Below are 13889 nucleotides of genomic sequence, written 5' to 3' on the forward strand. Positions count from 1 at the left end.
AGTACAGTTTTAGTAAAGTATAGTTTTGACTTAATTTTCACATAAATAATGTTTAATAAATAATTTTTTTGTTTTTTTATTAAAGTTCAGTTTGACGTCATTTTGCATCGGAAAGTGCTGCCCCGAATTCTCCGGTTTCTTCTTTTTTAAATATAAGACTAAATTTTTCTATATTTAATATTACGTAATTTTTCTACTTTTTAGTAAAGTACAGTATGATATATTTAATTTTTAATCATTTTTTTACTGACACTATTTTTTATATACGACTGATAAATTTTGATACCATAAATGTTATGCTGTTAGACACTTCCGCCACCCCTGTATGCGTGGCCTCAAGAAACATCTTGAGGACCAAGGAGCAGGAGGTGATAACTGTTCGACAAACCAAGCTGTATAAGCCTCTCTCCGTCAAGAGACGGTTCCTGAACGACCACACAACTTGTATGTAACGCTCTGTATTATAGATAATTACATTGAAAAATAAAAACCATATTTTACATGCAGCGTTTTTATTTTTCCTCATCTNATGTTATTATTATTATTATTATTATTATTATTATTATTATTATTATAGTATTCCTAATATCGATATAGTCGCAGTGAAAATTAAACTTCTTAACAAGCACCTTTGCAATTTTTACTATTTATATTCCACCTAATGCATCATGTGAGGACTACGAATGTCTGTTTGATAGTCTTGAATCTCTCAATGAACTTTTTGGGTCATGCATTCTTATCATAGAAGATTTTAATATCCCGAATTATAATTTTAACGCATCCTCCCGGTGTATAAATCTTTTGCGACAGTTTGTCAATTATTATGATCTTGAACAATACAACCTAGTAACCAATGTGAACAATACAACTTAGTAACCAATGATATTGATAGACTCTTGGATCTTGTTGTTAGTACTGAAACTTGTTCAGTACGCAAGTCCTACGAACTGTTATTACCTATTGACCCTCATCATCCGGCTCTATGTATAGACACTGGCATGTATGGTCCTCACAATGATGTTTTTCCTATTTTAGACTCTCCATCTTCAAATTTTAAAAAGGCGGACTTCACGGTTTATATAGTGAACTCAATGCTATTGATTGGTCACTACCAACCGACGTCTCCGTTCACACTGTTCTTCAACACTTTTATGACAAAATAAATTATGTTTTAAGAAACATATTCCCACGAAAACACCTTCACGTAAATGTTTTTCGCGGTGGTTTAACACAGAAATAATAAACCTCTTAAAAATCAAAAACCGAGCTTGGAAAGTTTACAAAAAATCAAAACTGCAGGTTGAGTACGATCATTTTAAAAGTATTCGAACACAGTTTAAATGTTCTGTAACAATTGCTTATAATAATTATATTCAGGAGGCTGAAAGTTCCATACAAAATGATACCAAAAAATTTTGAAATTTTATTAACAAAGCAAAACTCTACCTGTATATCATCCTACATGAATTATGATAATTCCAAACTGGAAAATCCCCAGGACATTGTGAACATTTTTGTCCACTATTTTAGTAACTCTTTTATTACATCCTCGAATTATGAACCCGATGTTATACATCACTTTAATAATAACGCTATTCCCGCTGTTACATCTGAGGGTTGCTTTCGCTGTACAGCAAGAAATAAACGCTCTCTCAACGGTAATAATAAAGAATTTTATTAAAAACTAATGTATAGAAAACTTTGGAAAAAACGTGTTGACGGTGTGAGTGTTCGTTGGAGAGTCCTTGTGGTTGAAGTCGGTCGTAGGTAGCTTGGTAGTCGTTGGCAGAAGTCCCTGGTCCTGGCGCCACTCTGCAAGGGTCGGCTTCCGGGAACCCCGTGGTGCGTCCGGCGGCGCTCTTGACGTTGTGCTTACAAATGGGTCACTTGCGAACATGTGTACCCACACATCTTTTACTGAAGACAGTATTAGAAAATCGATAAGAAAGATTAAAGCAAATATGACAACCGGACCGGATAATATGCCTGCGTTTATTATAAGAGACTGTGCTACCATTTTTTATAAACCACTTTTAAAAATATTCAACCTTATTCTTAAGCACAATACCTTTCTTGGCTTATGGAAGAATGATGTTGAGAATTACCGACCTATTGCCATTTTATGCAACTTCTGTAAAATATTTGAAATATTAATTCATGAACACCTTTCCTTTTACACAATGAACCTGATAATTACCGAACAGCATGGATTCATGAAGGGCAGATCCATAGTGTCGAACCTTGTATGTAGCACCCAGTTTATTGCCGAAATGCTGGATAGGAGGGGTCAGGTGGACGTCATCTATACTGACTTCTCTAAGGCATTTGACAGGCTTGATCACGGTAAACTGTTGTGTAAGCTCGAAGCTTGCGGTGTCAGTAGGTCCTTTCTCCAGTTGTTAAAATTATATATTTCCCACCGTGTTCAGTTTGTACGGTACCGTGGTCACAGTTCTGTGTTTTTTAATCAACCATCTGGTGTGCCGCAAGGCCCATACTTGAACCTTTGCATTTTATTTTGTATATTAATGATATCGCCCAAGATCTAAATGTTCACTTCTTGTTGTACGCTGATGACCTCAAGTTCTATGTAGATATTAACTCCTAATCCGATTGTTTGCAACTACAGCATGACTTGAATCTGCTTAATGTATGGTGTAATTATAATCGACTGCCCTTGAATGCTTCCAAATGTAATGTTATATCATTTGTTCGTAAAAATAGTAAAATTTGTTTTAATTATACCTTAAATAATCAGATACTTAATCGGCCTGAATTTGTCCAAGATCTCGGCATCATTTTTGACGGCAAATTAACATTCAATAAACATATGGAAGAATGCATAGCTGGAGCGTACAAGAATCTGGGGTTCATACTACGTAACAGCAGAGATTTTAAAAACATATCTACATTACGAGTATTATTTAATAGCTTTGTTAGGCCTAAATTGTAGTACGGCTCTGTAATTTGGTCTCCAAGTTTCATATTGGATGGGATTTATCCAACCAGAGGGTATTCACAAGACTTATTATTGAAACGATTTGAGATGAGCAGTCTAATTAGAAGGAGGATTATGAATTCTATAATTTTCCTATGCAAGCTTGTTAACAATGGTATGGATTGCATTATGCTTACCTCTGTTGTTAGCTACAGAGTTCCTAGAGCCAACGCTAGATCTAATAATAATTTATTTGTTGATCCCTACTCCCGTACTAATATTTTGCAGTGGTCTCCCTTGTATATGATGCTAAGAAATTACTGTAACATTGAAGAACGGCTAGATATATTTAACTGTACGCTTGCGGATATAAAGCGTGCTTACACATTTTAAGATCTGTATTTTATTCTTATAAGTCATGTTTTATTTTTGTCTTTATTTTGTAATATTGTTATATCAGTGTTAGTTATATTATATTGTTTTGCCGTTATTTTTTAACTATACCATTTTGCTGTTTTGTTGTAATTATGCTACTTTTATGTTACATATTTTCTGTTTTTATTCATCCTGTAAAAGGGTTATCATACCCGTTGGATGAATTAAATTAAATAAATAAATAAGTAAATTTTTATTTAATTTTTAAAGCACTCTAAGACAATTTTTCACAAAGTGCTCACCATGCTTTATCAACAGCAATTTATAAGGACTAATTACAATTATGACTAATTAAACTTCTTCAGCAGCAATAAGATTGACATGCAGGAAGTAGTGTGAGCGACAAAGTTGTAAAAAACTTTAGACCCTTTTAAGGCTTTTTGTTTTTATATACGAGCACACAGTCGATACTTTTAAGGAATTAAATAATGAAAAATATATGAGCAGTTTTTATTGAAATTATTTGACAGCTAATTTTTGTTTGAAAGTCCTGTACTCTTTTCATATATGTCAATATATTCTAAAATTATATTCGGAAAAACAAACCTACCTACCTGTAAAATTTGTAAGTAGTGTTGTTGATACACATGAAGGTGACCGAGAAGACCATACTCCATTTTTACAATGAAGAGTTGCCATCCCTAAAAGCTTATATAATCCTAGCTCTCTACATCTTGTTTGCAGTTTTGCTCCATGAGGAAAAACCCATCCAGTAGTCTTAAATAATTATTAAGTAATTAGATACTATATAACATATAAAATTAATTGTGTCATGCTTTCAATAAATTGTTAGGTTTCAATAGAGTATGACTTGTTTCTATAAGAATTACTTAAAAAAAAAGGTGAAGTTATATGGATGAAATAACTGAATGAAGTCACCTTATTAATTCAAATACTAAAAAATATATAACAATCTTTTTCTCCAAACAGATGTTAAGATATGGATTTTATAAGTGGCTCGTGTGCTTTATAAAGATGAAATTTCTTATTTCATCTTAATAAAGAATCATTAAAAGTACAAACCACTTAGAATGTTAATTCTTAATATTTCAGAGCTGATCAAAAATCTTTTTAATAAAAGCGAGTCTACCTTTATTACAAGTTTTAAACTTTATTAGAAACAATTATTTTTTTTATACTCACACTCACAATCATTCAAGTGCTTATTATGTTTCTATAAAGTACTGCAAGAACAGTTTAACAATGGTAGTTTTCAAATTATTGCTAAATCAAAATAATTTCTTCCAGTTGAAACAATGTACTTAATTAAAAATCGTGAAATAATCTTATATTAGGCATAAATACAGCAGTACAGTTCAACATTCGATTAATCTACTTTAGTTTTAACTAATAACTGGCTGCAGAATCATAAAGATTTTATTTATTATGCCTTATTTAGAATATTTTTTTTTCATTAGTACTTTTAAATTATAATTTTTTTAATATTAGCTTTTGTGCTTTATTTTAAGCGGTATTAAAAATATTCCGTTTTCCAAAATACGATTATAAATACAGTGTTATTATCAGAACGTAAGAGGAACTTTTGAGGAGGGAAAATTAAAGCATATTGTAAATGAATTAAAAAAGGGTAATGTTGACGTAGTTGCACTACAAGAAACGAAACAATTAGGGGAACTGGTAATGGAGATAGGGGGCTATATATTTATAAATAACGGGGGAAAGGATAGACTACTGGGCACAGGGTTCCCAATAAGGAAGGAACTAAAAGAGTTAGTAGTACAGTATAAATTAGTTTCAAATAGGATATGCCTTTTAAGGCTTAGAGGAAAGTATCAAAAAATAACTTTTTTGAACATACATGCACCACATGAAGAAGCGGATCTAGGGAGCAAGGAAGAATTCTATAACGAATTGGATAGATTATACGAAGAGATTCCAAAGTATGATATGAAAATTTTGTTGGGGGATGCAAATGCAAAAATAGGTAGGGAGGAAATGTATAAACCCACAATAGGAGATCATAGCAAACACGAAGTAACCAATGAAAATGGAAAATTCTTAATTGATTTTGCAAAGGAAAAGAACCTGATTATAAAAAGTACATACTTCCAAAGGAAAGAAATATACAAAGGAACATGGAGATCACCAGATGGGAAAACAATAAATCAGATAGACCACATTGCAATAGAAAAGCCGGAGGTAAAATGCATTAAAAATATAAGGACTTATAGAGGTTTAGACGCAGATACGGATCACTTCATGGTAGGAGCAAAACTAGATCAACAGATACCAGAAACTAGAAACCAGAGGAGGGAAAAAATAAGAAATAGAGTAGTTGTTAGGCCAGGAACCAGAGAGGAAAAAATAGAATATGAAAGCAATCTAAGTAGAGAATTAAGTAGCAGTAATAATACTAATGAAACGACAACTATAGAAGAAATGTGGGCAGGAATAAAAACAAAAATAGTAAGAGCAGGTGGAAAATACAGGAAAAAAGTGAGGAAACAGGAAAAAGAATGGTTTGATAATGAGTGTAAGGAGGAGCTAGAAACTAGAAGAAAATTGAGACAAAAGATGCTACAAGAAGGAACGGAGGAAGCAAAGAATAAATATGAAGAGCAAAGAAGGAAAACTAAAAAGGTGCTAAGAAATAAGAAAAGGAAAAATTATGAAACGGTATTAGAACAAATAGAAGAAAACTTAAGAAATAACAATATTAGGAATTTATACCAAGGAGTGAAGAATGAGAAAAGGGGGTATCAACCAAGACCAGTATTTTATAAGGATAAGAATGGGAAGATAGTGGCAGGAGAAAACGAAATATTGAACAGGTGGAAAGAATATTTTGAAGAATTATTAAATGGAGATGAAACCGATGATACGGAAAGAGAAGAAAATAATAGCAACATAGAAGGAGACAATATGGTGCCAGCGCCAAGTAAAGAGGAAATTAAAGAGATACTGTCAAAATTGAAAAATAATAAGAGTCCAGGAAGTGACAAATTAACAGCCGAACTATTTAAATATGGAGGACATGAACTAGCAAACCAATTACAGAAACTACTAGAAAGATGTTGGGTAAAGGAAGAACTGCCAAAGGAATGGACGGAAGCAGAAATTTGCCCTATTCATAAAAAAGGGAATAGAGGGGAATGCCAAAACTACAAAGGAATAGCATTGCTGAATGTAGCATATAAAATACTGGCCACTTGTTTAAAAAACAGGTTGGTAAAGGAAGCGGAGGATAAAATTGGTGAATATCAGTGCGGGTTTAGACAAGGAAGAAGTACAGTAGACCAAGTTTTTACTCTGCGAGAAATTTAGGCTGAAAGCTTCGAATACGGTAAGCCAACAGTAGTTCTGTTTGTAGATTATCAACAAGCTTATGACAAAATAGAAAGAAGTGAGCTATATAAGGTCTTAGAGGAATTAGAAATCAGCAAGAAGATAAGGAACATGGTACGCCTAACATTGAAAAGACAGAGAATAAAGTAAAAGTAAACAATAGATGCACGGAAGAGTTCGAAGTTAAAAACGGCGTCAGACAAGGGGATCCATTATCAGCAGTGTTATTTAGTTTAGTGCTAGAAAAACTCATAAGAGATGCAGGAATTAATAGATCAGGCCTTATTTACTATAAAAGACATCAGTGTTTGGCATTTGCGGATGATCTTGTAGTGTTAGCAAGAAATAAAGCAGAATTAAAAGAGGTAATAAGGAGAATAGATGAGCAATCAGTTAAAAGGGGACTATATATTAATGAGACAAAAACTAAGTACATGGAATGGTCGGAAGAAGAATATCAAAAAGACAAGTTTCTGAAAGTAGATACAAACAGAGGGAAAACGTACAGATTTGAGGAAGTTGAACATTTCACATATTTAGGAACAGTAGATATGCTATAGGCGTATGGAGCCAAAGTCCCATGTATTTTCTTATGGAGGTTCATATTAGCAGTTTTTGACGAATTTTACCCCCACTCCTCCTCCTTTTCTCCCACGTAGGCGCGTGCTCCCTAGGGCTTCCACGTAGGCGCGTGCTTCCTGGGACCCCCACCTAGGACTTTGCCACACCTAGGGCTTTGCCCCCACCTAGGGCCCCCATGCAGGTATCTTCATGTAGGTATGTAGGATTCCCCACGTTGACAAGAGTATTGTGCTCCGCGTGTACCCCGCGTAGGTATACCTAAATTGTATAGGGCTTCGCCCGCCACCGCGGGCCCCAAACGTAACCGAGCGGTGACAGGATCAGTAGCCGCGATTTCATTTCACAATAGTAGTTTATAACGCGGCCGAGCGTGTATCTGTAGATGGCGTTGCAAGTGGAGCGCGGGCCTAATNGTAAGACAATCAAATATTTTTTCTGAATTCAGTTTTAAGTTATTAATAAATCTTAAAACATTGGCAATTGTTCTTTGCAAACGAATAAATGAAGAGAACCTATTAAATATTTCATTTCAACATTCATAAGCCAAATTTAGATTGATTGTTAAAAATGCCTTTCTTTCTTCAGGAGAATTTTCTAATGTGCAAATAAAATCAAAATTATGCAAATTTAAATTGATTTGATGCAAAAACTTTGGACCATGCCACCGTATATCTGATTTTATGAGTTCACTTGGTGTTATTCCATGAGATAAACAATCTGCAGGGTTATCAAGAGATTTTATGTGACGCCACCGGTAGTTTGACGTAAGATTATGTATGATGCATGCATGTGAATTTATCCAGTGTAAGGTGAATCGACAATATTTTTTGTGTTAATTTTGCAAGGAGTAACATGGCGCATAATTCAAGCCTTGACAGAAATTTTGATTTAATTGGTGCTATTCTTGATTTTAAATATACATATATATACAAGCTCCATAAGCTTTGATGCTAGCATCTGTAAACGCAATTCAATTGTAAGAATGTCATAATTACTAAATAAATAACGAGGAACTTTGAAATTATTTAAATCTAACATATTTGTTATAAATTTTCTCCAATGAATGAGTGTTTATGGATCTAATTGTTCATCCCAATTTATTTTGCTTATCCAAATCTTTTGCATTATAATTTTTCCTGTGACTGTTATTGGTACTATTAGACCTAGTGAATCAAACATTTGTTATAACTTTGATAAAACCTCTCTTTTAGTGAAATTACTTTCTTGTGTTTTATAGGGAGATATAAAAGAGAAAGAATCTAGTTTTGGATTCCAATATATTCCTAACGCCTTACTGGACATATTATCTATTTTTATTGTGTATGTGAATTGTGAACTATGAGAACAAATATTCAAAAAATCACTTGAGTTTAACTTATGTAACTTAAAATTTGAGGAATTAAGTGATTTATTTAATTGATTGCAAGCAATTATCACCTTTTTTCTAAATTAAAAAATTTTTCAGCAATTGTAAATGAATCTCCCAATTCTACATATTCATTTTTCGTTTTTAGTGGCAAATTAACCTGATATGATCCGTTTTCTAACTTTTGTGTTGTGTTTTCAAATATCATTTCGGCAAGTTTACCGTCTGGACATAATACAGGGATTGAGGTAATTTATGAGTAGCTAAAACCAAGTTACAGAGACAATATGAAAAAATTCTAAGAAAGCTGTATAGCCTTAGGGATTTCTATCACTCCTAAGGTCCATGCGGCAATTGTTCACATTCCTAATTTTTGTAAAAGAAGAAAACAATGTCTTGCCGGTTCAGACGTAAGAGGAAATTTTTTTTCTATATTTAATTTTTCATAAAATGTAAAACTATTTTTTTTTCTATATTTAATTTTTCGTAATTTTTCTACTTTTTAGTATAGTTTTGGCGTAATTTCTACATAAAATAATTTTTCTGCTTTTCTATATTAAGTTTTCATAAAATAATTAGTAATTTGCGGCTTGAAACAATTTTAAAAAAATTACAAAAACTTACCAGTTTGGCCAAGGAAAAGCGGCAAACGGGCCCAGAGGGTGGCTGCAGAGGCAGGTAATATGGTGGGGGCGGTTCTTTGATAGCTATAGGGGGCCACACAATAATTAGTTGGAAGCCCCGGCAACTCAATTCCACAAAAATATGTTCGCACGTATGCGCACAAACGAAAGCGTTATCTATACATACCCCTTGAAGGCGACAACCCTTATCTTATTAGGACTGGTATTACAGACGCCAAGGGTTGTACTCTCCCGCATGAAAGCGGTACCTGTCACGCTAACGTGAGGAAGAAAGTCGACCACCAACCCAAATTCCCATTTTCTTAGCCTCGCAAACACCACCTCCGTACACCTCAACAGATTAGCGAAGAATGAACGAGTAACCGACATGTCTCAACTAGTAACTTACTACGCGTATAAGGTGTCGTCATGTTTTACGTCATGCTGTTATCACATTTGAAATTATTATCAGTTTTAAAAAAGGTGTTGAAAATTCTTCAATAAAGGTGAGTTTTTTAAAATATGACGTGTCGCATATCAAAAAAAAAACTACGCATACAAGGTCTTCTCCACCAGAGATAACGAGGAGAAGGTCGTGTGTAAACGACTGGTAAATTTCGATACCATAAAAGATATGGTATTGGACACTTCCGCCACCCCTGCATACGTGGCCTCAAGAAACATCTTGAGGACCAAGGAGCACGAGGTGATAACCGTTCGACAAACCAAGCTGTATAAGCCTCTCTCCGTCAAGAGACGGTTCTTGAACGACCACACAACTTGTATGTAATTATCATAATTGTATTGGGAAATAAAAACCATATTTTATGTACAACGTTTTTATTTTTCCTCATCTTTTCAAACTTACAAAGGTTAGAAATAATAATACTCAATCATATGATACAAGTTTTATTAAGGATATCTGTACATAACATTACAATACATTTCACCGTAATTTTTACGTTTGCATTTTTTAAATAAATTATCTGAGGCTTCATTACTGCAAAACGCCGAAAACTGTTCACGTTCTTTCACATGGTCTACAAGGGCTGTAGCATGTCCTTTTCTACGATGCGCTTCCAGCGTATAAATGTAGTTCAACGTCTTTGGATTTGAATGCTTGTTGAAGGGGTCAAAGTTCATTTTAGGCAGCAAGGCAAACGATACGGGTTTTTTGTCTTCATAACGTATATAACATGAAGGCTGTTTATCCAAGTACCATTGATTAATTAATACATCGTCGCGAATATTTAGCTTCCTTATCTCTCTCAAGGCTCTTGCTTTAAAGTAGAACACTGTTTTCATTTTTACGATTTGTCACTACCAAGAACAAGACAAGAATGAGACGCTTGCTCAAGGTATTCTTATTATGTAGAAGGGGGTAAGAAATTAAATTGCGCTCGTATTTTAATCTATTTCTAGCATTTTATTGACGTCTTTTACAAAAATTTTAATCGGTGTATTTGAGATATTAAATGTTTAATGTAAAAATGTCATCTGAACGATGCATAAATGGAAAACGTTATAATCAGTCAATGCATAGATCAGAGGTGCCTAGGAATCTTAAGTAATTATGAAAATATGGCGTCTAAAAGCAAAAGCCTGTCATAGCAACCATATTAAAATTAAGATTCCTAGGCACCTCTGATCTATGCATTGACTGATTATAACCATTTATGCATCGTTCAGATGACATTTTTACATTAAACATTTAATATCTCAAAAACCCCGAACTGTGGGTATAGGGAAGTGTACATAAAAGTGATTCGAAATTGCTTGTAGAATACGAATTCTCAATTAGTTGTAGGGCATTCCATAAAAATTATTGCAGTTACTTGCTATTAAAGATGACTTCCGGTATTTTCCGGATGTGCCGGAAGTGCGACACTTTTATGATATCAGACTTTAGTAAGTACTTCTAAAATAAGTTAAAGATACCATATGACTTTGTCCCTTTCTTCGTTTGTTTACTTTCAAAAGGATTTTATAAATGACACATTTGACATTTTAAAGTGCGATTTTCTCGGAAACTGTCAAAGATAAGTATAGGACATAATACATATTTTAGTGTTAGTTTCTTCAGCAGAATTGAAAACAAAAATAATATACAGGGTGTTCCATATGAAATAACAAAGTTTAGGGCATTTCCGGTCAAACAGGAAGTGACAGTCAGTTGTTTTTATGATTAAATTTTGCATCAAATTCAATGATACGCATGCTCAAAATTTGAAGTCTATATATTTTTTCGTGCGTAAGCTAGAGCCTGGGTAGTAATCTCGTGATCACCCGGTATAGTATGGGCTCGGATACTTTTCTCCCCGAGCGCTTTCTGATACATAATACTGCATAAGTTCTTTCGATCTTTTATTACGTAGCTAATATTTAAACTCTTTTCCACCATCCTGGCATAGCTTTGTAGCGTTAAAGTAACCGGTGTCCTTGTCGATGATAATTTTAAAATCTCCATATAAACCTTACCAGTATTGATCTTGGATTTGCTCGAAGCAAACATCTCGTAGACTTTTCATTTTGAGATTATATTAAAAGCACGTCTGAACACTTTGAATGTTAGATGAAGAATGATTACTGTTGCTACTATGCTGCCGCTATTTATCATTCAGAAAAATGTTGAACAATATCCTTTAGCAAATTCAGTTCACACATGAAGAACTCATTCTCCACACGATAACTTTCAAGAGTCTGATTAACAGCTGTCTCTGTCTCCACTGCACTGAAAACTGATTAAGTCTACGTAAAAGAACAAGTCAAAGTTGGCTCTATAATTGTTGAACTGTTTAAGCCTTGTCTCAGGATCTTTAGTGTATCCCACTTTGTATACATTTCTAGCTTCATACTTCATGGTTGTTGCTATGTAAACGTATCCGCCTTTCTCTTTTGTTCTCGGCAATCACATCCATCAAATAACTTCTAGCATTGCAGGATGCAGATACGTTCCAGAAATAATCGTATTGTATACGGGGTTCTTATTACCCGTTACTGTTTGCAGGGGATAATAGTCCCCAGCACTTTCTGATGTATAAAGTCGCATAAGTTCTAAACATTCAAAGAATACATATATTTATACAGGGTGTAACCAAAATGTTTGTCCAAACTTGAATAACGGATTCTATTTCACAAATTCCTCGTGCAAAGACGTAAAGTATTGCGTCATTCGACTGAGATCACGTGAACAACCATTGAGATTGAGGATAAGAATATGGACAAAAATAAAAAATATGTTTAATGCATGCGCAGAACATACTTGTAATTAGTACCTTAGTTTCTTCAAAATCGCTATGTTAGCATAAATCATGATAAGAGAGGTCAATGAACTCCAAACAGCATTACGCCATTCTTAGGTCGTCTGGGGTCAAGGTTCAGACCTGTTTTCTACCGGTTCAGACCTGTTTTTTAGCATAAACTGTAACCTGATATTTTATTTCCTTTAAAATTGCAGTGTTAGCAAAAATTCTAACCTAATATGCAGGTTTGCTAGTAAACCTAGCATAAGCCTCTTTAGCTCAGTGGTAGAGCACTGGTCTTGTAAGGTTTTCCTTATACATGAAAGGTGAGAGGAAATAAAACAAGCAAGGATAAGTAAACATATATTATGCATATTAAAATATAATAAATGTAATATTATAACGTAATTGGTACAATTTTTGTAGATGTAAGTCCATCCTTTGTTGCGGAAAATCGATGAGGATTCGTAAATACATCATCCCACTTGTCTTGAATATTCATCTTTTGAAACTGTTTAGCCATTTTGCACTGGTTATCGTAGTATGTTATTTCGGATTTTAATTGGCGAATTTTTTACAAGATGTTTATCTAATAACGGCTTGAGAATTTTTCTCTTGAATCTATCTCTATCCGCAGCAAANTTAACTATTTTTATCCCACAAATCGGTATGGGCTGGTTCACAGGAAGATCCTGTAGATTAATTACTGGATTCCTGCGGATGTAGGAAACCTCATTTATTTGACTTAGATTCATGCTACGACAATAGAAAAATCAGGTGTAAAAGAGTGAAAAAATAAATAAATAAATAAATAAAAAATAAAGGATGTGTTTAATAAATAATTGACTATGTCAAAAACAAATAACTTGTATTTTGTAAAGGGACACTTGAGATAATTACTTGAACAAGCTGTTGCTATAGACGGTGTAGGGACACAAACACATATAAACTACGGAAGAACTAGCTGGAAACTAATTGCTTCTGCAAGCTATCGATGTAGACTAGCAAATGATAACTTTATTTCACTGTGTATATATATCATCAGTTTGACCGTGACTCTTATTACATCCGGCTGACGTTCGTTATTCTTATCGCATGCTGTCTAGACGCTACGTGGACACAATTTTTGCTAACATTACAATGATAAAGAAAATAATATATCAGGTTACAGTTTATACTAAAAAGCAAGTCTGAAATTGTACAAAACAGGTCTGAACCAGTAGAGAACAAGTTTGGACCTGCAGAAAACATGTCCTAAATTGAGGTGACCTTGACCCTAGGTGACCTCAGACGATCAGAGGTCGATGTCCTTGGCATGACCTTGACCCCAGACGACCAGAGGTCGATGACCTTGACATGACCATGACCCCAGACGACCAGGGGTCGATGACCTTGAC

General features: G+C 34.1%; 1 protein-coding gene across 1 annotated transcript in view; it reads left to right on the top strand.

The window, feature by feature from the left end:
* The first annotated feature begins 2180 nt into the window (after nt 1-2180).
* LOC111691950 overlaps nt 2181-13889 on the top strand; it is a 16040-nt gene continuing 4331 nt past the window's right edge. The window contains exons 1-4 of the mRNA XM_023455503.1: nt 2181-2379; nt 4977-6620; nt 6705-6825; nt 9827-10036. Of these exons, the coding sequence (XP_023311271.1) occupies nt 2181-2379; nt 4977-6620; nt 6705-6825; nt 9827-10036 (2174 nt within the window). The remainder of the gene's footprint in view (nt 2380-4976; nt 6621-6704; nt 6826-9826; nt 10037-13889) is intronic.

The sequence above is a fragment of the Anoplophora glabripennis genome, unplaced genomic scaffold (assembly GCF_000390285.2).
Source record: "Anoplophora glabripennis isolate ALB-LARVAE unplaced genomic scaffold, Agla_2.0 scaffold608, whole genome shotgun sequence".
NCBI classification, from domain to species: domain Eukaryota; kingdom Metazoa; phylum Arthropoda; class Insecta; order Coleoptera; family Cerambycidae; genus Anoplophora; species Anoplophora glabripennis.